General features: G+C 35.9%; 1 protein-coding gene across 2 annotated transcripts in view; it reads right to left on the reverse strand.

Annotated features, from left to right (window-relative positions):
- PACRG (parkin coregulated) overlaps positions 1 to 25,494 on the reverse strand; it is a 277,345-nt gene that overhangs the window by 104,708 nt on the left and 147,143 nt on the right. Inside the window, exon 5 of one of the 2 annotated variants that reach the window (XM_087938616.1) lies at positions 19,545 to 19,694. The exons of the other annotated variant lie outside the window; for it this stretch is intronic. Within the exon in view, the coding sequence (XP_087794742.1) occupies positions 19,545 to 19,694 (150 nt within the window). The remainder of the gene's footprint in view (positions 1 to 19,544; positions 19,695 to 25,494) is intronic. 2 annotated transcript variants of the gene reach the window in all.

Consider the following 25,494-nt stretch of genomic DNA (forward strand, 5'->3'; position numbering starts at 1 on the left):
ATTTCAAATGTGGATCATTTTTTTCTTCCATATAATAAAGTGTACAAGTTAAAACCTAAATAAAAAAAGACCTGCTTTTATCTAAATAACTTTTACAATAATTTGAGCTGTGGAGGAGGAAACAGGAAGGTCCTTTTCTATTCACTATTGAAAAGTGAAGGTGATTCATTTCTGCATTATGTACTAAGCAAAGCTAAAATACGAACATTCATTTTTGGAGTTTTAATCTTGCTCTCCTCCTCAAAGGCACTGTAATAAATCATGCACAATGGTCTATTACAATTGAAATATAAGAAAGTGCAAAGAAAATGAAGGAGTTAGAAATGGGTTACTATTTTTGAAAACACTGTATCTTTGAAGATAAAATTTCATTTCCTGTAATGGTATCATGTATGCCACAATATATTTATTTGAACAGACCTGTTTAAAAGATGTCTCTTTCTACAGTGTCTGCATTTGTGTAATTCCATTGCTTTCTAAATGAAAAGGAGTTCAGAGGATCAAACTCCTACACCAGCTGTTTATGTGTATGCCAATAGAGAACTATGTGATTTTGAATGTTAACAATGACATTTTTGTTTAGGTATTAAATTTACTTTTCTACAGAAGCATTCTGTAAAACATGGCAAACCTTTAGAAGCCCGTTAAAAAGGCAACCTATTATTGTTAAATCTCATAGATAGTTTGGGATTTGAAGGATATTTTTGTTGATGGAATTTATTTAGATATTCCATCACCTTAAAGCAGGGATGGGATCCAAATTTTTAACAACCGGTTCTTTGGGCGTGGCTTAGGTGGTGGCGTGGCTTGGTGGTCATGTGACTGGGTGGACATGCCTTGGTGGTCATGTTATTGGCTGGGTGTGGCCAACTCAGTATCACTCACATCGAGGCATGTAACTATCAGTTCTCAGATATAACAGAAATGGGGAATAACTGATTTTGGATATTAAATAAGAAAGATTACATGGTTCAATGGGTTTCAGACAGTTCTGGATGATGGTAAATGCTTTACAAGTGGCTGTCCAGAAAAACAACAGCATCCAATGTCTCAATTGCTGTCACTGTATCACGCCACTAGCTGCTGAACAGGTGATTGGCACACCAGCACTAATGGTTGAGTTTGCTCTCAACTGGCTTGCAAAATTCAAGAAAAAAATTAAGTCATGAGCTTCTACAAGCCTGCTCCAGCAGCCCATTGATTTCAGAACTATTGGTGTATTCTCAACTTGGTTAATTTCCTGCAGTTGTTTCATTACCAAGCTAGATAACATAATCAATTAATGGAAGGTGAAGTTTGTTGGTTATTTATATAGAGAAGTCTGCCCTATCCATCTTGATGGGGGCATAATTTTTGCCTGATGTTTCTCTGATTAGAATGATGTTTCTTCTTTGGTTCTTTCTTCCTCCCCTAGCTGTTGGTTACTCAGGAGGATGTACTTTGGGCGGTTTGTTTCACTCCTTGAGTTTGGGCTACATCTTTTAAATGGTATGTAGATGGAGTTTATCTCCATGGGAGTGTTGATGGGTGATTTGCATTACTAATTTGGCCAATGTCACCCTCCCGTGCATTGATAACATTACCTTATCTTGCAAAGAAAGATCCGCAGGAAAACAACCAAGTGCAGAGAACACCAAGAACCCTACTGTTCAGGACTTCTGGTGGTGAGGTCACAGCGGAGCAGAGCAGGAGAGCGATCTCTGCAATCCTGTATCCGAATTTTCGTGCTTGGAAGCTCTCAGAGGCATCATGAAGCTTGGAGAGACACATGAATTAGAAGGGGAAGCCTAGGAGCAGAATGGAGGAAAGCAACCTCCCACTGCAATGAGGGAAAGCCCTTTGAATCTGGCATGAAAGAAACCCGGAATCTACGGCGGGTCTGAAGCTGTGACAACCAGCTGTGATAGGGAAGAAGGAAAGTGGATCAATGCAAGACATCAGAAAAAGAACGGCAGACTGGGACAGTTTTCGAGAGGTGAGAGAAGAGAGTCCTGTGAAAGACTTTGACAGAGGAAGTCTCCGGAGAGAGTGAATACAACAGCTAATTGGCGGGGGATAGCAGAGTGAAAGGGAGAGGAGGAAATAGAACAGTTCGACAGGTGAGAGAGAGCATTGCAGAAGAAAAGATTGAGACTCTGTGAATAAAAACCGAAAAATTTCTACAATTTGGATTGATTACTAGCAGAGCAGAAAAGAGACATTAGAGAGAACAATTGGAACTTTAATGGAGAACTGTAGCTAAATGGAGAGTGGAACCATTTTGATAGAAAGCTGTGACTGTGCAATTTGAGAGTGAAAGTGACTAAGTAGTTAGATGACTGAGGAAACAGGAAATGAGGAAAGTAATGTGACGGTGTGCAGAAGAAAGGGAAAGAAGAAGGAAGAAAGAAGAAGAAAGGTGAATTTCTAAGTATTAAATTCAAAAGTGTATGTTGAAAAAAAAATCTATATATATAGATTTATATATATATATAGTTGTATATATATATATATATATATATATATATATATATATATATATACAACTTTATATATATAAAGTTGTAGCAACGTTTCGGCAGAATCTCATCTGCCATCATCAGGCTTCTGTATTGTGTTCGTCTGTGAGTCAGACTTTCACAGTTGTTTCAGTTTTAAATTTGGGGCTAGCCTACTGCTGTGCCAGAATGGTTTTTTCTTCCTTTTGATTGGTTGGGAGTCTTGGTCTGTGTTTATTGGTCTTGGAGGTTGCTGTGTTCTGCTTGATTGGTGTTTCTAATATCTTCTGTCTGTTTTGTGGCTTTTTTTGTCTTGGTTGGCTGGCAACATTGTGTTTCCTGTATTGGAGGTTTTTAGTGCAGCTTGGCTCCAAGTAAATGGACGGCTATCATTTATTAGGAAGCTAGGTTTCATCTGGGTGCCTGGTTGGGTGTGTTTGAGCTGGAGGTATCAGGGGGGATCTGTTTGTGCCCAGGTGTTTGCCTGGCTTGTGGTGTGGAGACTTTTTTGTTTGTGAGTGCAGGCTTCCAAATAATTGACAGTCTGGTAGAATCATCTCTTCTATTCATGCTTTCAGGTCTTTTTTCAATCTCTATGGCTTCTCTGATAATTCTGTGGCTGGAGTTTTCTATAGTGGCTAGGGTTTTGGTGCTATTGAAGTCGATGCTATGACCTGTGGCTTTCATATGTTGGACTAGTGAGGAAGTGTGTTCCAGCTTTTTTACTGCATTTTTGTGTTCATCCAGGCGGGTACTTATTCTTCTATTGGTCTGTCCAATGTATGTGGCAGGGCATGATGCACAGGGGACTTCATATATGCCTTGGTTTTCCAGGTCAATTTTATCTTTGGGGTTTCTAAGGATGGCTGCTATTTTTCTGTCTGTTTTGAAGGCAGTCTTGATGTGATGCCTGTGTAGTATCTTACGGATTTTGTCTGTAGTACCTCTTATGTAGGGCAGGACAGCTGTTCCATAGGTCTGTTCATCTTCTAGGTCTCCATTATGTCTCAGTGTGTTTTTGTGGATCAAGCCAGTGATTTTGCTTTTGTGGAAGCCGTTGGCTGTCAGTACTTTAGTCAGGGTGCATAGTCTTTATGTGTGTCTTGTCTGCCAGGCGCTTGGTTCTGGCGATTAGTGTTTTGGCCACGGAGTTTATCTGTGCTGGGTGGTGGTGGGATTGGGCGTTGGGGTAGCGGTTGCTGTGTGTTTTCTTCTGGTATATGGTGTGTCCTAGTGTGCCATCTACACATGGAACCAGAAGATCTTCTTGTAAGTTTCGACGTGGTTTCACTATTCACTCAAGTCCCGATAAAAGAAACTCTTGAAATCACCAAAAATAAATACCAACCAGCTAAACACCTCATGGAACTAGCAGAACACTGCTTAACCAACACATATTTCATATACAAAGGATAAAGATATAAGCAAATTGAAGGAGTCCCTATGGGATCACCACTGTCACCCGTCATTGCATACCTGTTCGTGGAAGAATTCGAATCCACAGCCCTGGCTAATGCCACCCACAAACCCAAACTATGGTTAAGATACGTCGATGACACATTTGTGATTTGGCCCCATGGAAAAGAAAACCTAAACAATTTCCTAACACACCTAAACAGCACACACCCCAAAATCAAGTTCACCATGGAAACGGAAACAAACAAACAACTACCATTCCTAGATGTACTAATCTACAAAAAAACAGATGGCACACTAGGAAATTGATTTCCATTAACATCAACAGTTTAAATTCACAAATTAAGAGGAAAAAAACAATAACTAAACTACAGAAACGGAACTTAGATATTATATGCCTTCAAGAAACACATATCCAGAAACATCAAAGTAAACTGTTAGAAGCACCAAAGTTAGGAGATTTATATGCATCTCTAGCCCAACAAAAAAAGAGGGGGATAGCAATATACATTAGGAAACATTTACAAGCAAAACAGGTATATGCAGACGAGGAGGGTAGGATTTTGATGTTAGAAGTTTATACAAATTATAAGAAAATGTTATTGACAGTGATTTATGCGCCGAACAAGAAACAAGAAAATTTTATACCAAACTATACAGAATATTAGTAGAACAGGAATATGAGAACATATGCCTGCTAGGTGATTTCACTGCAATAACAAATTTAGGAAACGATTACAATAATGGAAATCCAGGGGGAAAAACGGAAAAGAAAAGCATTTCCAAAAGTATTCTATCAAATGGAGGAAGAATTAGGATTAAAAGATATATGGAGAGAAAGGAATCCAGACAAAAAACAGTATACTTACTATTCAGCACCACAGACATCATGGTCAAGATTGGATATGTTATGGACAAATGGGGAAATGGAACGTAATATAAAAGAAATAGAAATTGAATCTAACACATGGGCGGACCATAATCCCATTAAAATAATTTGGAAAGGATTGAAAAAAAACAGAAGATGGATGCTAAACAAGGAGATCCTAAAAGAAAAAGAATGTGTTAAGATGATGGAAAAAGAATTAGAGTTCTTTCTGAAAGAAAACAAAAAACAACAAACATCAATTCCAAACCTATGGGAGATGACTAAAGCATATATCAGGGGCCTAGCAATTTCATATAATATACATAGATATAAGGGAAAAAAAGGAGAACAATCTAAACTACTAGATACTCTTAAGGAAAAAAACACTAGAAAAAAAACCACATAATAAGATAGCAAATACGGAGAGGATAATGATTAGACATAAATTGAATATGTTAGCACAAGAATGGTTACAGGACATGAAAAAGATAAAACAGAATTATTTTGAACACACGAATAAGCCGGGAAGGTGGCTAGCCTATAGACTTAAGAAAAAGAAAGAAAAAAGAGCAATTCAACAATTGAAAGATGCTGATGGTACCCTACAACATCAAACTGAAATGAAAAAACATATTGTTAAAAGTTTTTTTGAAGAATTATATAGTAGGGAAGACATACCAGAGGGAAATATCCAACATTACTTAGAAGGAAAAGGGCTACCTGTGATCCCGGAAGAGGATAAAGAAGAGATAAACAGGGAAATAACATTAAGAGAACTGCAAGAGGCAATCCTGAAACAGAAAAACAATAAGACACCAGGACCAGATGGTCTCCCAGGGAACTGTATAAAATGCTCCAAGAAAAATTAGAAATGCAATTATTAGAACTCTATAATGAGGTACTGATGACAGCAAAATTACCTAAGTCATGGGGGGACATACATAACATTGATCCCAAAAGAAGATTTGGACCATCAATTAATTCAAAATTATAGGCCCATATCCCTTTTAAATGATAAAATATTTATGTCCATAATGGCAGAAAGATTGAAAGAAATCCTTAATCAGATCATTCATAGTGACCAAAACAGATTCTTACTGAATAGACAAATTAAAAATAATACCAGAATGGTATTGAATATAATAGAATATTATGAAGCAAACCCCGGAAAACAATTGGCAACGGTCTTCCTCGATGCGCAAAAGGCATTTGACAATGTTAATTGGCAGTTCATAATACAACAATGAAAAAGCATGCAATTTGGCAACAAATTTATTAAATTGATTTCGACAATTTATACGGCACAAACGGCCAGTGTAATAATGAATGGTGACAGACGGAGACATTCAAGATCAACAAGGGAGTAAGGCAGGGATGCCCACTGTCACCCCATCTCTTTATTCTTACCTTAGAAAACTTATTGGAAAACGTTAGGAAAAATGTAGAAATCAAAGGGGCTTTAATAAAAAAGGAGCATTATAAGGTACAGGCATTTGCTGATGATACAGTATTATTTTTGGAAGATCCAGAGGATAAAGGAGTAAAATTAATAAAAGAAATAGAGAAATTTGGCAAGATCGCAAGCCTTAAGATTAATAAAAACAAAATAAAATTATTGACTAAAATTTTAAAAGATAAGCAAAAAAAAAAAAGAATTAGAAGGAAAATTGGGAATGCAAAGTGTGAAAAAGGTAAAATATTTAGGCATTTGGGTAACAGCAAGATGCTCTTCAATCAAAAAAGATAACTATGCCAAATTAATAATATAAATCAAAAAAGAATTGGAAATGTGGTGGAAATTACATCTATCACTACTGGGGAAAATTGCGGCTATTAAAATGTCTACCCTACCAAAAATGCCATATCTTTTTCAAACTGTACCAACAAGATTGGACAAAACATTTTTTAGAGAATTAGATCGAATAATAAGTAAATTTGTTTGGGATGGGAAAAAAGCTAGGATAAAAATGAAATTGTTACAGGACAAAAGAGAAAGGGGTGGCTTTGGACTCTCTGACTGGGAAATGTATTATCAGGCTGTGGCTATGGTATGGATTAAAGATTGGATCAACCTGGAAAATAGAAGAGTAATGTCGATAGAGGGTCATGACTTGCAGAGAGGATGGCATAGTCTCCTATAAGATGGGAAATGTAAACAGCATGCATATTTTCAGAGACACATGATTAGAGATTCATTAATTTGGACATGGAACAAGATTAAAAAGAATCATTATACTAAAATACCGAACTGGTTGTCAACTATGGAAGCACAAATCTACCCAAATGCAATGGATCTGGGAAAAAAGAGGAATTACAAAGACCTATTAGACACACAAGGAAGATTAAAAAGGAGAAAAGAATTACAGCAACAAAATATAAAGATAGATTGGTGGCCATACATGCAAATTCAGGCGAGATATCAGAAGGACAAAGAACAATTTGGTTTCTGCTTGGAAAAGCATCAATTAGATAAAATTCTAGAAGAAATGGAAAAGAAAATGATTTCAAGAATATATAACTTTCTACTAGATTTTAAAATGGAAGAGAAGAAGAAGAAGAAGAAGAAGAAGAAGAAGAAGAAGAAGAAGAAGAAGAAGAAGAAGAAGAAGAAGAAGAAGAAGAAGAAGAAGAAGAAGAAGAAGAAGAAGAAGAAGAAGAAGAAGAAGAAGAAGAAGAAGAAGAAGAAGAGGTAGTTGTTTATTGCCATTGTACAAGTACAACGAAACTGTGGGTGCACCCCAGCAACTGTTCGCAGTACAATAAAACCAGAGCACTTAAAGATGAAGATAAAAAAAAATAGAGTACCCGCGTCTCCATTTGCAATTAGAGAGTACAATATCTATCAATATACACAAAATATACATCCAACACTGACTGTGACGCTTTGCCGAGTGTAATACACAAGAGATGGATTGTATTGTAATATGTTATTATACATCTGAATGAGGTATTGTGATTTCACATCTTAATAAGGTAGTGACTTTGTATTTATTTGCGGTTGGGATGGCCCAGGGAAAGAAACTATTTGTTAGTCTAGTGGTGTGGGATTTTATTGACCTAAAGCGCCGTCCAGGTGGCAGCAGGTCAAAAAGATAATTGCCAAGGTGTGAGGGGTCTTCTATGATGGCCTTGATTCTGCTTTGGCAGTGGGACCTGGCTAAGAGGAGGTGGTCAAAGAGATGATGGTGGTATAGGTGAAAAATGTTGGCCACAATATAGACCTGGAAAATTGGGAGAGAATGTGGGGATCAAATTACAAACTAATTACATCCACGGCATACAAGGAAAATCAATACAAAATGTTCTAAAGATGGCACCTTCCTCCCACTAGACTGGCAAAAACGTTTAACTCAGACCCAAATTGTTGGAAATGTAGAAAAGAAAAAGGCACTTATTTTCATATCTGGTGGACATGCCAGGAAGTGAAAAAATATTGGAATACAATTAGACAATGGATAAAAGAAATCACAAATCAGAAAATTGAATTTAATCTGGAAACTTTTTTATTAGGTATAATAACACAAAAATGCAATAAAACAGATAGATATATTATGTTACATATGTTAACAGCTGCAAGGATTTTGTAGGCACAACTCTGGAAAGAAAAAAGGGTTCCACCAGAAGGCATGGTTATAAAAAAAAATAATAGATTGTATAGAGATGGACAGGCTAATGGAAATAAAAGACAGAGAAGATTCAATTTATGCTTGGTATGAGTGGTTTAGAAATAAAAAGAAAATAAAATGGCAATTAGGAAAAGAATGAGGGAATATGTAAATATGTAAATATAGAAGATTGTAAATATGTAAATATAGAAGATTGAGATGTAAGGATAAAAGATATTGATTTATAGTAAGAGTAAGAGTAAGATGTAATGGTAAAGGAATAAGTAAATACATATACTGAAAAATGTGAGGAGATGCAAAAGATGTCTTGATGTTGATAACAATGTATAAAGTTTTATTTTATGTTTTTAAAATTTGGAAACTTAATAAAATTTATTTAAAAAAAGAACTGTACTGTTCAGACTTTAGCTATATTTATTCTTTTCTGTTGGAGCTTTCTGAAGCACCATGAGAATAACAACTATAGGATTTATACCTATCTACACTAACTAACCGTCTGTCTGTCTGTCATCTATCACTGAAGACTGGGGTTTTAATTAAACCTGTTACACTCCTGAAGGCACACTATCTGAACAAGCATTTGATATGTCATAAAGCAGCTAACAAAGCATCACATATCGCCATAATCCCCCTAAATAACAGTTTGTATAATATATACAAACAACGTAACGATTTGATGCCGGATACTTTGAAAAATAATAATGAATGACTGGAAACATATAAAGATTTCAGCAGCTATTGGTTAGCTCTTTTATGATCAGATTAATTTTGGAACAGAGGACTACAACAGATGGAAATAAAGAGATGTATTAGATCTCTAACAAAAGTAGACATGACCTGCTGTGCGGCAAAGACTGTTCTATATTAACCTTTCCAAAAGCCAAACAATATCCAGGTGTTCTTTTTTATGTAACCATCATTTAATTTAAATAGACAATATAGAGGAGGTAAAGTAATACCGGAGAGGATAGGTATGACACAAATTCATACAATAATAGTGGCATTTTTTCATAATGCAGAATTTTGTTCATACTTTAATTCATTAATTAGGTGTATATGCAATGCTGCTGATGTAGAATGACTTTCAAAAAATCCAGAATATAACACAAAGACCATTACCTGAAGAGGATATTAAAACTTATTTATAATAATACATTTTCACACTTGATAACCTTATGTTTTGACATAAAAAAGAACTTTAGAAAACTTTCCTTCCCAATAAAATCGTATGAGGAAAGGACAGGCAGCCAAGAGTCATTCAACATTGATCTTCAAAAACTATAGTAAATACCATAATTAGCAAACCTCTGAAATATAACAATTTTGAAAACTTGGATATAAACTTTTGTCTATATTGTGCAGATTTAAGTAAGGCCAAATTTGTATTGCATACATTTTTCTGCTTTAATATACCTTGAAATCCAGAAATAGAAATAAGAATGTTGAACAAGAAGCACAATGGTTATTTTATGAGTATGACAAACTGCCCTTAATTCAGTAGTAGATATTTTATTAACTAAATTCTTTAGCACTTGTACTTATTCCTTTGTATGATAGGAGTTGGATAGAGTGGATAAAGGGGTCAGAGAGTCCTGGGAATAAGACTGTACACTCATGAATATTCTCCTCTTTATTAAGACATACAGGTAGGGGTCCTTGACTTATGACTACCATTGAGCCCAGGATTCATGTTGCTAAGCAAGGCAGTAAGTGAGCTGTGTCCCATTTTATAACCTTTTTGCCACAGTTTTTAAATGAATCAGTGCAGTTGTTATGTGAATCTGACAATCATTAAGCAAATCTGGCTTCCCTACTGGCTTTGCTTATTGGAAGCCAGCTTGAAAGATTACAAAGAGTGATCACATGACCCCAAGACACTGCAACCTTCATAAATGACAGCTGCACCATCCCAGGGTCATGTGATTCACATTTGCAACCTTCTCAGAAGGCTTCCAACAAGCAAACTTAGTGGGGGAAGCCAGATTCATTTAATGACCACATGATTCACTTAACTTCAGTGATTCACTTAACAACCATGACAAAAATGTCATAAAACGGGGTCTGACTCAATACCCTCTTTGCTTAACAGTGGACATTCTGGTTCCAGTTGTGGTGATTGTTTCAAGCATCAATTCTATCAACCACCCTTCAAAGATTGCCAATTGTCGCAGCAAAACATCTACCATAATATAAATTTGAATACATATAATTTTCTATCTGATTTGAAAAGCCGATACATAAAGAAGGTTTGGATGTAATTAGGGGTGCTTGTTGTAGCTGAAAGACTAATCAAGATCTTAAATACAAAATGGAAAGTTTTAAAGAAAGATGGAACACAAGATAAAAAGGAAAAATAGAAAGACATTTCTTTAAATAATAACTATTTTCAGAAGCTACAAAAGTTTGCCTCGGAAGCACAGCAGCAGTCGTTTATTCAGTGCTAAAGAAGTACCAGAATATGAGCTAGAAAGATCAATCAAAGGGGCCAAGAACTGCAGAAATAAACAAAATATTGCTTTGGTTTAAAACAAGAGTATATAGGAATGCAATTACAAGCAGAAAGGTCATTTGGATTCTCTGAACCTTTGGGACCAAATAATAAGTCTATAAAACAAATGTTGCAACCTATGAAGCATTCAGTAGATAAGGTCCTAAGGACCTCTTGGACATTTAATGGAAATGGGGCAAAGGAGAGGTGTGAATGTCACATTCTCCAGAAATGCAGAGTCCTATTTCTTACACAACAGGGAAGCAAGGTAACAGATGTGTTCTTTCCAACCATTTCTCTCAGAATAGCCAAAGCGTCCAATTTTTCCATGTTCCACAAGTGTCAGTGACTTCATAAAAGGGCTATGATTGCAAAGATAGTCTGAATGTGATATCATCTATGCAGCCTCAGAAATTGCACAAGGGATATGAAAGTAGGGATCCAGAAGAAAATTTAAAAATGTAGCACTGGGAATTTAGCAATGATATACGTTAGGTGAGATTTCACTCTGGATATCATCAATTTATTTCTCTCTGGCCTATAGTCAGGTTTGTCTTTTTAAAATCTGAAATCCAGGTGCAAATGCAGCAAGACCAATTTTTCAGAGCTTAGCAGTTTTCATAGAAATATTTTCCCTAGACTAAAAGCTTAATTGGGTACATTAATTCAAGATATGTGTGACAAATAAATGCATTTGAATCATTAAATGAAGACAACGTTTCGGTGCAGATTTAACATAGAAAGATGTCACTTTAAGAACTGAAACAAATTTGAAACCATATGTCCCTGCAAAATGTAGCATATTTGTTTACAAACGTTAATAAAATGTGAAGAACCATGCAGAAAATAAACATAGATTCCTGTAAATCACTTAACCTGTTTTCCAGAAGGCATTCTAAAAAGGAAAGTGCCATCATATAATAAATCAGAAAATGTTAACAGATCCTTCTGGCAAATATACATATGAGGAACACAGTAATTGCTCAATGTCCAAATATATGACGATAGTAAAGTTATTTTCATGCAGAACATATTAAGGTTGGAAATGCACAGAGCTTATGTAAATGATATTCTGAAGCTGCAGTCCTGAGGACATTTACCTTTCTGTCTACCTATCATGTTGAATGAAAAAAAAAAATACTGCACTGAACTGCTTTATAAAATTTCAGCTATATGCACTCATGTGTGCAGAAACATTCAATTGAACAGTACTAGCTCCTGCTTCTTTTTAAAACACAGTCCCAAAGACTGCAAATTTTTATGCTTTTCTTTATTACTGTCACCATAAAGTAGACTGCCACCTAAAATAGCTGCTTGGGCCCCCCACAATTTGGTGACAGCTATGACATCAATGCAGATTGTACACTGAGAATCTTGCCACATATGATCTCCAACAAAGACCACACAGGACTCCAAATAGAAATTGTGAGGAGAAAAGGATATAACTGTACAACTCGCCGAATGATAATATCTAGCTCTATACCTTCACACAGTCTTAGATGATCATGTCAGGTTTTATCAAAGGTGCTCTAACAATCAGTGAAGAAGCTAGTTTTCTCTGGTTCTTTTCTAACGTCAAGATGCTATGCAATTTGCTAACTCTGTCAACCGTTCTACTAAAAGTATGGATTATACAATAGCTAGCTTCACACATCCCAATATGCCATGGTTTATTTAATTATGGTTTACTGAGTAACACAATTGTCATATTCACAGAACACATTATGTCATAAGCAATGATTTACAAACAAGGGCTTGGATCACATAAAGTCATAAAGCTTTTGTCTTAAAATACTATGTGTACCAGGTTTATCTAATACCTTTTGGATACTACTTAACCAGTTCCAGAAGTTGTTCTAGGACTTAATAACGTATGTTATCTTTTTCAGGATTTGTGGAAGACTTAAGTAATTCTAGATTACCTGGACTGTATAATTTCAATTATTAATAATGTATTGAAGTGTGGCTGCAGCTAGAATTAAGCTTCTTCCTTAACTATAAAAGCTGTAAATGCTAGAAAATGAAAGTCAGAAATTGTATTTAATTACTCCTTCTTTTAGCAATAGGACAGAACAAATAGGGGCAATTTCTCTGCTTGCTGTTGATCTGTTGATCTAAAGAGTTGAAGGAAGAGAGGATTTCCCCCTATGTATTTATCAGGGCTATACCCAGGTTCAAGGGGGTGATTCAATTTGAAATAGATTAACTCAAAACACTCCTTCAAATTGAATCCTCAGATTGATTCAAGGCAGCAAATCAGCTACTTCTGGATTGGTTCAATGAGACTTGAATGAAATCTGGCGATTATTTCTGTACTTATGCAGCTTTACAAAATCAAAATATCAGTCTGGCTGTCTTTCTATATCTGGCAAAACTGTTAAGTAATACAATGTATTCTTTGATATTGGCATGAATCAATGAATTTTAACATCTCTAAATCCTGCCTATAGCAGACCAGAAGGCAAGTAGGCAGGCTTAAATTTATTCAGCTACTTCTTCCTTATCTCTCAATTTGTTTGTCTGACCCATAGCCTAGTCTCTGTTATTCTCTCTCTAGTCTATTGTTACATAGGTCTTTTATTCTCTTCTTTTCAATCATTCCATTGTGTCTCTACAAAAATCTTGTCTTTATGTTGTTATTTTGACTTGTCTTCTACTGAATCTGTGAGTCTTATTCACTTCATGAATAATAATGTGTGTTTGCTATTAGACTATTACACATGATACCTATATAGTATCGATTCATGGGATAGGTGAATTACTGGAAGACCTGAAGGATTAAATTGGGGACAGATCATCCAGGATCAGATCTACTTATCATTATCATTATCTATTTATCTAGTTTTCATTAGTGGCCACTAATGATTGTTTATAGTCCAGTCCAATCCAACCCCATCCCATTGTTCAAATTACAACTTATTGCTTTTGAATATTGTTGTTTTGGTTGACTCACAGAGAGAGAGAGGGAGGGAGAGAAGGGGAGAGTGAGTAAGGAAGAGGAAGAGGGAAAGGGAGAGGAAGAAGGGGAGAGAGAGAGAGAGAGAGAGAGAGAGACAGAGAAAGAGAGAGAGAGAGAGAGACTGTGTCTCTATATAATAGAGATATACAAAGTAATGCAAACTTCATTTTGGCTAAGGTTTATAAAAGGCTTGTGCGCTAATTAATACCAACCTCACAACTCCTGGGTACAAATGAAGGACTTTGTAGTCACTAATATCATTCTGCCTTCTGCATTTATCAGAACTGTCTTAAATAACTGTATATAGTTGAATTTATTGAAAGGTTACACCTACTCTGACTCCACTTACTCTCTATTTTCTTTTGTTCGGTTACTTAAAATGCTGAACACATTTTAATTAGGCTTTTTTAACACATCACAAGAACTTGTTAAGTATTATTAACTTTAAATTAATCACCACTAAATCAGTTCTGTCTCATGCAGACTAATACCATATTCTTATTTAAGAAGTTATCCAGTAATTACAAATTATACAGCAAAAATGGAAAGTGTTTAGCTCTTTGAATGTATTAAATACAGATATTTATGAAAGTTGAGTAAAATTACAATTCTAAACCTGCTTAAATGGGAATAAGCCCTGTTATACAATTGGTTTCTCCCTTTCTAAATTATACTCCCAATTTGGCTCAAGGTTTGCATAAATTTATTACAAATCAATACAGAGAATAATTTCAATCACAAATGATACCTGTATGTCATGGATGGAATCTGGCATGTATGTGTAGCTGGGAAACAGACCCACTTAAAAAAAAAAAACCAGAGTGCCTTTAGTGCTCCCTTCCAGGATACCCCATGTATGACAATTCCAGCAGCTAACATGGGGGTATGTTTGTGTAAAGAGCATGAGGAAAAAATCCAAGGATGACCTTTCCTTACTAAGGTTGAGAGGATATTCCCCTCAACTTTCATTTGCATCTTTGATAGTTGGATCCCGGTAAAACAATAGCAGGTATAATAAGAAAGGCTAACTTTCTAATGTAATGTTGCTAAAACCATGACATTTCCTGAACCATTCCTTTTGTTAATTAGAGCAAAGGGCTTAACCTTGTCAACAACTCATCGGCTCATCCCTGTTATTTCTTTGTTATCCAACAGGAGGTGGACCACCTGTTTCTGGGGGTTTTGCCCCGATTTCCCCATTTTTTCCCCAAGGCAGAATTACCTTGGCTAGTGATAATTTTGTTTCAGGGAAGAAACCTCTTATCAAATGAGAAGGAAACCCACACCTTTTTGGCTAACTTTGGCTACCTTGAATTTCAGCTGGTTCTTGCTCTGCTCTGTTGGTCTTGTCTTCTCATACTGAAGACACTTAGAAGAAATGCAGCTCTTCCTTTCCCCCCAGCTGTTGGAGGATGCATCTAAAACTGACCTTCTAGGACCAAACATGTACTCAAATTGTACGCTTCTACTTTTTTCCCTATCCAAAAATATTCTATTTCTCAATTCAGTGATAACTGGGCTTAAGGTACCACATGTTAACACAGATATCTATCTGAAAGTTACACCTTGGAAATCCATCTCTTTGCTATATCTTTCTTCAATTCAGCAAGAATCTCTGTTTCTCTTCCTGCCTTCTTCTATAGCTGAACACTGTAAAAAAGTGAACCACTTCTTTAAACATCCCTTATTTTCCCCACAACTCTCTGAAATTCTTGTCTCTATCTTGTCCCTATGCCTAGGCTTAAGGGCAAGTCTAGGCTTAAAAATATTTTCAGAGCAATGAAAATAATATGAGTAAAGGATCTTTGACCACCTTTACAAGGGGACCTGGCATCTGAATTAATAATATTTTTCCCCTATTTCAATTCTATTCAGTCCATAAGAAACCGCCTTATGATGCTGAACATTTATCCATCTAGTCTAGTCGATATATCCTACTTGGATTGGGTACTAGATCTTCATAAAATAAGGAATATTCCTAACTCTAATATAAACTGGAAAATGCAAGGAATTAATCCTGAGACTTTTTTTTCCTCTAATAAAGCAGGTAACATATTTATTTGCACTACAACAGACTATAAATATGTCTTCTTTGCTATCCACATAGGAATACAACTGATTGCATGTGGAAATATTATAAGAAAAATAAAAAAATTAAGGAGGCCAACAGATTAATGAATGCACTAATGAGTTCAATGGATTTAAATTCAATATAACTTGTTTTAATATTATGGTGTTTAGGAGCAGAGTGTTGGTCAGATCAGTGTTTTCCAATGTAATACTTGACATTCAAATTAAGTCTCCATTGTATCATTGGGATTGTAAATAGTCTGTAACCACAAAGGCAGTCTCTGACCATGTCCATGTAATGCACTCAACATGGTTTAAGATATTTAACCAGGAAATGCATGCAAAATGACACAGTAAACCCAACTTGCTATTCTGTGCCTCTTCTGCCAATACTTTTTTTAAAAGTTTGTGATAACACAAAAAACAAACAAACAAAAAAAGACATGCCATTGCTCGATTAGTGTCAGAGCAGCCACATATGGAGTGAAGGAAGCCTGAATCATTCCCCCTTAGCTTTTTAAATCTTGTGTTTACTTTGCACATATCTGGGAGGAGTGAAAACAAAGTGAAGAGCAGAGATACCTGCAGGGAGAGTCTGATTCATGTTCACACCTGTCAGCTTGACCAGAGATTAAGACCTTTTACAGATTTAAGCAACACATTAGAGTGAGGTTTACTAAGTTGTGCTTGTAGGCTATAATTAAGGCGCTCTATAATAGCACATGTTCAGAGGATCTATTACCATAAATGAAATGATTTCATGATTAATTTGTGTATGAACATTGACACTGTCTCCCATAACCTAACAAATGAAATACCTGGATATTACTGCACATTTTCATAGAAAAGATTTCATAAGATTTATTTGTGGAAGACGTGTATATATTATAAAATCCAGCATTTATTGAATCACCCCTCTTGCCTATTTCATGCTCTTTATCTCCAATGGACCCTACTTTGTTACTTTGTGGACATTCAATTTTTAATGTATGAGTCACCGTTTTATTGACCAACAATAGTGTCTGCTTTAGGAGATCAAGAAAAAAACAGAACAAAATGATCAAATTTATTTCTTTTTCCTCTGTGGTGTTTTCTGCCTACAGTTGAGATTTATAGGGCTTTGTTTTAAAATTCTGCATCATTTAATCTGCACAGCACTTCACAAGCTATTATTGATCACTTCTGAATAAAATATACTGATGACATAAAATGTTTCTGCTTTCTAAAAGCTCATAAAGCCATTATGACTGCTTTTATTTGACAGCACATTATAGTTGCTAAAGGACAATTCTGATGTTTTTATTCATTACATTTAAAAACATATACGCTTTGGTACAGCTATCTAACACTTATCAAAGTAATTTCTCCTCCCTACGCTGATGCTAATATCCATTCAGCATGAGGCTTGACGGAATTTTATGTTAAGCTTTGAAGATAATGTTTGGTCTCTTTTAATCTTCTGTTTTCTGCATACAAAACATTAAAAGATATTTTTCTTGAGTATTTAACTTAAGTGACTTTATGAATGTATATTTAAAATATAATGTAACAAGACTCCTACTACTGTAGTTACAACAACAGATGGTAACAAATACGTGTCATGATACAGTTCAATATGAAGAGATCTTAGGAAAAACTGGTCACATTTTATACTGTATAAAGACATTGAATAATATCATACTGTTGACAACAGCTTTAATTCATGCCTCAGGTACAAACCTATGAAAGTTGACTGTTAAACCAGGAAGGGTAGTTATTGTACTTTCACTAGATGATGATAAGGTAGAATGGTAATACAATACAACAAAGACATAACATTATAAAGCCATATTCCTTGTTTGCATAATTATAATTATTTGATTAGAGCAAGCCTGTATTATGGGCTGAAATATTAATTTCTAAGCATCAACTTTGGTGGTTACAAGTTTCAGAGAAGCCAGTTAGAATTTGATGTTTGATTCATAAAATCCAGAAGGTAGTCCAAGACCTAAAAATATTAGTATTGTTCCCTGTAAGATCCAATAAATAGGCACTAATTATTTGAAAACATTTTTTTTTAGAAAAACAAAAAACAAGTATACAAATGTAATAAGAAATGAGCAAACTGTAACATTCGTTCAAGGGAATAGGAAAACTTGGTTGTATAATCATTCTGTGTATCATTCAGCATTAATTCATATTCTTGTAGTTTACCAGATATTATTCTCTAATGGACATGTTGCACAAATCTAAAGTTTCCGCTTCATTATGAAAGTTTTTCTTCATTACTACTGCTGATGTATTAACAACTTTTTTAATAACCCATCAATCATTTTTAAAAATCTATGAAGTAAGTTTGACCAAAGGAATAACGTATACTGTGCCAATATGAATTTTAAAGGATGATGACCAATGCAGTTATTATTAAAGTTTCTCGTTACTGAAACACTAGAGATTTTATGGACAGCTGACAAATCATACAATTGATTAGCATGCTTTGTAATCATGTTAATCACCTTAATGTGCTTCAATGTGTAAAGAGAATCACAGAATAATTTTTCAACCTTCAACCCATTCATATTATGTGCCATATAATAAATATTTTTACAAGAATAATAAAAGGCCTGCTGGTAGGTGTAGGCATATAAAGATTCCTTCATTTTAAGAAATCAAGAAGTTTTTAAAAATACATACTTGGAGTCTGATAAATAGGAATTTTTGTTGTTGTTTACTGAACTCTTCTGTTTACCCACATCACCAAAGCTGCTTGACCATTTTATAATGAAATTTTAAATGAGCACATTGCATTCGAAACTGAATCAACCAATTGCAAGTACTATAATGGTATTACATCAAAGTTGCTTCTACTCTGAACTAAAAAAGCAACTTGGAAATTGTTTGACTCAGAAACATTGAGAACACTGAATAAAGTTGAAAATTGCCATACTGTCCTGCTTTCAGCCAAAGGCTTTCATTCCAGTCATGGGAGCATAAACATCCCCCATGCAGGGGGGAAATACCCCCCAGAAAATGGATAGAATCTGTTCGTTTCAGCCTTGCCAAATTCTTATGGGGAGCAGCAAACCTGACAAGGCACTTTTCTCTTGAAGGTTCTGCTAGTTATATTCAGGCCACTAAAAGTCGGGGCTGAAACAGAGGTTCCCTCCAGTGAGAAGCCTTTCAAATTAGTTTTATAATCATTCAGCTAATAAAAAAAAATAAAAGGTGAGCTGCAAATAAATAAACCCATTCAGATCTCAAATGGGACTGACATCTAGAGCTGTGGAGAATCCTTGTGTGGAGGTACCCAACCTTCCAGCCAAATTAGAAATGAACGCTTACATTGTTTACTGAAAAAGAAAAAAAAATACAGTCTATCAATGCATTTAAATAATGCTACAAAACTGTATAAATTTTAATTACTGGAAGATCATAGAACTGCTCCAGTGGTTTGGTAATGTGTTGAATAAGCTCTGCACGTAAAAAATAATAAATGCTGGTGTTAATTTCACAGTATCCCTGGAGAATAAAAGAGGAGAAAGTGCCAAATATATCTTAGTTTGTATACTATAGTAAATTCTTACTACATTGTTAATCAGCCTTGCCTCGAACTCCTTTATAACGTAGGATTTGAAGACATGGCATTGCTAGGATCACTCACCATTCTTATTCTTAAAGATGTTTAAAATAGGGAGAATCTGACGATAATAGGGCACTAAAGCTTCCCCCACCATATCAGCTGACACCACCAGGTGCTGTAGGACTTTGAGCGTGATGCAGATGACCTGTCGGTTTCGAAGGTTCAGCGCATCTTGGATGAACGAAAAGAGACAAAGCAGAAAACAGAAGAATTAATTTCAAGAATGTAGAGGGGAGGGGAGAAATCCTCTAATGGACAAATTTAATTAAACTGTACTCTGCAGGGGATTGTAAGTGGGCCTTTATTAGCCTGGCTTTGAAAGAACCCAGAGATGGATTGCAGTCCCAATGTTATAAAACACCGCCTTGTCTGAGTGTTATTTGTTCCCACCGTTTGTGCTGACTCTTTGGTAACCCCAAGAAAGCAGCTTATTATTCCTTCTTGCTGTCTGTCCTACTGGCTCCTGCCACCCCCACCCCACTCCCCCTAGAAAGAGAAGAACGAAAAAGGAGGGGGAAACCCCATCATCAGTACTACTGGGACTAAGGGAATTGAAAAGGCAAAAACTTGAAGGTTGATGAGACATTCTATTGTAACAATCAGACTGTTTATTTTTGCTGGCTTAGCAATCATTTTATTCCTTTCAATTAACAATTGGTACTATTCGGAGAAAGGAAGAATGATAGGAATGTTTATAAAGAAAAGCTTGTAAGCTTTTTTTGTTTTAAACACTAACTGATAATTAAGGATTCTATCCTGCCTACTTGAGAATTTTTGGTGTAGTGTCAAGCAGCTGGGTTTTGCTACTGAAATCAATAACACCTTTTGTCCTGTTCCATTTCAGATTTCACTCCAAAGAAAAGAATGTTGTATTCTCCATTGTACTTCAAATTTATATTTTCAAATGTGAATTTAAATTCAAATTTATTTATGCTCCTGCTTCCCACTCCAAAATTATACACCAGGGAGCAAAGGCCACAAACTATAGATTATTATTAAGCTCCATTACATACAGCAGCTGCACAGCTGCAAAGTGCAAAGTGCAAAGTCCCGAACCAACCAACAAAAACTTTCACCACATTCTATTCTATAACAAATGTCAAGTTCCAAAAGGAGACAAGAAGGGATAAATAATGCAGAAATGGATAAGCATGAATATTATGAATACAGAATGGGATGGAAAGGAAGACCTACCAAATTTCCTCCAACTCCCAGGATCCCCTTTCCCTTATCCTTCACTCTCATCCTTCTACGTTTTACCTCTTCTCTTGCTTTTCTCACAGTCATGCAAAACATGGAGAGCCTAGCTGAGCAATCTCTTTCTCTGCACAATAAGTTCAATTGCCAGAGTTTTTCCCTCTGCCAGGTATCTGTTCCCAAATTCTACAATCAATCAAATAGGCTGACAAAATCCCAGCTAAGCTGCAACTGCAGTTCTCTTCTGAGTATTTAATAACCATCCTACTATACACAGCCTGTTTATTTGTATATATTTGAAGATTTTTGAGTGCCTTCTCCCTGTTAGTTAGGCTAGGTCATCTAGTCCAACCCCCCCGCCCAAGCGGGAGACCCTACACCATTTCTGAGAGATGGGAGTCCAATCTCTTCTTGAAAGTCTCAACTGATGGCGCTCCCACAACTTACGAGGGCAAGCTGTTCCATTGGTTGATTGTTCTCACTGTCAGAAAGTTTCTCCCTATTTCCAGGTTAAATCTCTCCTTGTTCAGTTTCCATCCATTTTTCCTTGTCTGGCCTACAGGCGCTTTAGAAAATAGCTTGACCCCTTCCTCCCTGTGGCAGCCCCTCAAATATTGGAAGACTGCTATCATGTTTCCCCTTGCCCTTCAATAAAGTCTGAACTAATAGAGTAATAAAGTCTGAACTAACAGGAGATTGGCAACCTGTCAATTACACCAGGCTTTAAAATGATATAAATGCAGTTTTCCATGTTGGAAAACATGCCATGGTTTTGAGGAACACAGAGTTTGGAGAATGCTAAGAAGAGTTGCCTTGTCCCCAATTTCCCTTAAATTATGGGTTTACAATGATTTAATTCAAACCCATCATTTTGAAGAGAGGAAAGGCGAGAGGAGAGGAGAGGAGAGGAGAGGAGATCATTAGTAAAAGAACAGGACTATGTTTCTTACCAACAGTTCCAATAGGAAACCTCTAGATCTCCATTATGGAAAACTAGAAAGCTCTAAACAGTTTGATGGATGCAGTACTTAATTCAAATATACAATATGAAATCTTTTCTGTAATGTTGCCTCCAGTCCTGTACAATATTAAAAGATTAACATAGCCTTTGGCTCAAACAGAACTGTGCACTCCTGCATTAAATTAATTCAGAAACATTGAAAAAATATTTTAAAGACGTTGAATTCTTTAGCTCATCCACTTCTCTATATCCAATCTCTTTAAAATAACTGTTTTCCCCCTTTGAGTGCAACTGAGTTTTTACCATATTGCAGCAGAAATATTTCAAAATATGGCTCAGGTTAACAATCAGCTATTTGCGATAAAGCTGGTTCATTTCTAACTCAATAAATAAGTATTGTGCTGGTTGAAAATGCAATAAAGTTATATTTCCTATATTGCACGAGTCGAAATTGTGATGAAGCTCTGTTTCCTCAGACAGTATTAAACTGCCATGTAATACCTTCTATTATTGTGACTACTCAGATTTTTTTTCCAGCAACACTGAAAATGAATGAAATGTGCATTTTGTTTTGTTTTCTTTAAAAGAAAAGCAATGACATCTATGGATTGGAGAAGCAGGCAATTTTAAATAATGGCCTCCCACCGTTAACTGCTTGGTAGGGAAAGGAGCCCACAGATTATCTGGCTGCATGAGTGAGAAGCACATCTCCCCCTGCCCCCGCCCCCCCTTGCATTTTTTGAATGTAAGTTTTATCCAGCCAAATTGCTGGGTAGCGTCCTTCCAAGACAGCCTTGGAATCTCTCCCATGGCTGACGCAGATTCCGAATCTCTAAAGAGCATCAGTTAATCAAGCAGCAGCATTAATATAGGAAGACAAGTTAAACAGCTCTCCTAGCCAGGAGCTTCATCAGATGCCATTTTGTTTGTTTGTTTTTATGCTCTTAAATTTGCTCTGTGAATTGTTTTGTCAGATACTTTACAGGCAATTGTTGGGCAGAAAGAGAAAATATACATTTTCCAGATGTTAACAATATATTGTCACAGATAAAATATTCTTATACATGAGAAATTATTTTAAATGCTCCCTGGAACTGATCATTTCAGAAAATTCCAACGACCTGACTTAAGCTCAATTATAACTGATGATCACAGAATGAGTACATCTGGTTCCTTATCCTGGTCAAGCAACAAGGTCACTTTGGCACCACTGATGGTGATATAGTTGAAATTATGCCCATCTGCAAGCTGGAAACCCCTACTGTAGGTGCCAGATCATTAAAATTTGTAGCTTGGGGTTCAGACTAAAGGAATACAGTAATGATTAATTTGGAAGAGGAGCCAAAAAAGCCAGATGTTGACATAGAGGGATGGGAAAGATATTTCTACTTCAGTGCTAACATTTGGACAGGCCCAGCTTTTTATGCCACCTTTAACATTTGTATGAATTTTACACTTATACTGCTCTTTGAATTTGAACGTCTCTCCTTCATAGATCCTAGTTGGTGCTCCTCTATCCAATGTCATTGAAGAGGTGCTTAATATTTCATATTTTAGAGACAAGCATGTATAATGCTTTATTCCCCCCTTTTAACAAATTATCGAAACAGAAAACACATTTATATAAGTCTGAGAAATTGCATAAACTCGTGTGATTTAGTCTAAAGAACGTTTCCATTAAAAGTAAGTAAAAAAGCTCACCATGGAACAATATGCAAGAAATGCAACTTTTTTTGTCAGACTTTGTTATTTTGTTCTTCATAAAGCCTTGTTGTGGCTACCTGTTCCATATCTGAATTATTGTGATGGTTGAATTAACCTGTAATAGCTTTACATTGAGTAAACCTGAGTAAACCTCGGGTGGTATGTGTCTTCCTCACTCTTGAGTCCTTTACAGATAATAGATGATCAGAGTTGGAAGGGACCTTGTAGGTCATCTAGTCCAAACCCAGCCCAAGCGGGAGACCCTACACCATTTCTGACAAATGGCAGTCCAATCTCTTCTTGAAAGTCTCAACTGATGGCGCTCCCACAACTTCCGAGGGCAAGCTGTTCCACTGGTTGATTGTTCTCACTGTCAGAAAGTTTCTCCTTATTTCCAGGTTAAATCTTTCCTTGTTCAGTTTCCATCCATTATTCCTTGTCTGGCCTACAGGTGCTTTAGAAAATAGCTTGACCCCTTCCTCCCTGTGGCAGCCCCTCAAATATTGGAAGACTGCTATCATGTCTCCCCTGGTCCTTCTCTTTACTAGACTGGCCAAGCTCAGTTCCTGTAACCATTCTTCATGTTTTAGTCTCCAGTCCCCTAATCATCCTGGTTGCTCTTCTCTGTACTCTTTCTAGAGTCTCAACATCTTGTTTGTAAAGTGGTGAACAAAACTGGACACAGTACTCTAGGTGTGGTCTTACTAAGGCTTTATAGAGTGGTATTACTACCTCCCTTGATCTTGATTGTATCCCTCTGTTAATACAACTTAGGAAGCCTGTTAATTTACCAGAGGCCTGGGAGTTTGAGGGTTTTGCACAGGATCTTCTTAGCTATTCTTAGCACTGCATTCTTCCTGGATAGAGAGCTCTACTATTATTCCTAAGATTTGTTGGAGCCATTCTGCCACCTTAGGAGTCACAGCCCCAAGTATTTACACCACCACTGGGAGCACTTTTGCCTTTTCCTCAAACTTCCTCCCCAGTACCACTACCAGGCCTTGCTATTTCTCCAAAATGCCCAGACAGAAAAAATTCTTGAGTTATTATATGATCTTTAACTTTCCAGTTTACTTTTATCACAGATGATTTGTAATTGGCTACCTTAACAATACTTGGCTAATGTTTCAAGTTGGTATTTCAGATCTTATGTGGAACATAAAAGAAAGGACAATGTCATCTGCTTAAAGCAAAGTATAAATTTGCTTTTGGCTAAACATAGGCCATGGCTATCAACCTGAAGTAATGCAGTCTCCAAATCACAGACTTAGATATTAATTAGACAATATGGGGCAACCAACTACCTTGTCTCTCACCTTTGCCTCATTGTTACTTCCCCATAAGCAAACCTTTTCTTCTACAACTAACATGCATTATATTGTGCTGATATAAAGCCTATATCATAAACATACCTGTCATGAAACTAATTCTTTAACTGAACCCCAAATTTGGTTCTATTTACAGAATCAAAAAGTGGCCTTAAAATCTAAAAAAAAAAGTGAATAAATAATTTGCCTTTCAGAAAAGTAAAGTATTTTGCCACCCGGTAAATTAATATAAAATATTAATATAAAGTATTGATCCGTGATATACTGAAAATGCATTTAAGGAAGCACATGAACCAAAAGAAAATAAAAATAAATTAAATATAAAGAAGCTAATGAAAGTAAACCATGTTTTATGGTGTGTGACTTATACCCAACAGCAAAGACACTAGAGTCAGGAGAAGGTTTTTCTGCCACTTATTTTACTGAGACTTTCAGAAGAACTAATCTTAGTGAGTCTGCAGTAATTCCAGCATATACACACAGCCCAAGATAAATGAACAACAAAAACTAGATCTCTGTCATGCTTTATTAACCAATAATAAAAATAATAACTGAATGCACTGCACTTTGGAAATATTACAATTAACACCATCAGTTTCAAACTATTGTTTCTAAATCAGGATGTATTACAATGTGTGTGTTTTTTTAAAAAAAATCCAAGGAAAAGGCTTGTGTTTTGTGCAAACTAGCACTTATCTAAAACTCCAGAGACTCTGCTATAGGCCTGATAAGCTGCCTAATTAAATCACCAAGTTATTTATCAAGCATGCTATCCAAACAA

This window comes from Pseudonaja textilis, chromosome 1 (genome assembly GCF_049901715.1).
Source record: "Pseudonaja textilis isolate UNSWEBS1 chromosome 1, rPseTex1.2, whole genome shotgun sequence".
Classification (NCBI taxonomy): Eukaryota; Metazoa; Chordata; class Lepidosauria; order Squamata; family Elapidae; genus Pseudonaja; species Pseudonaja textilis.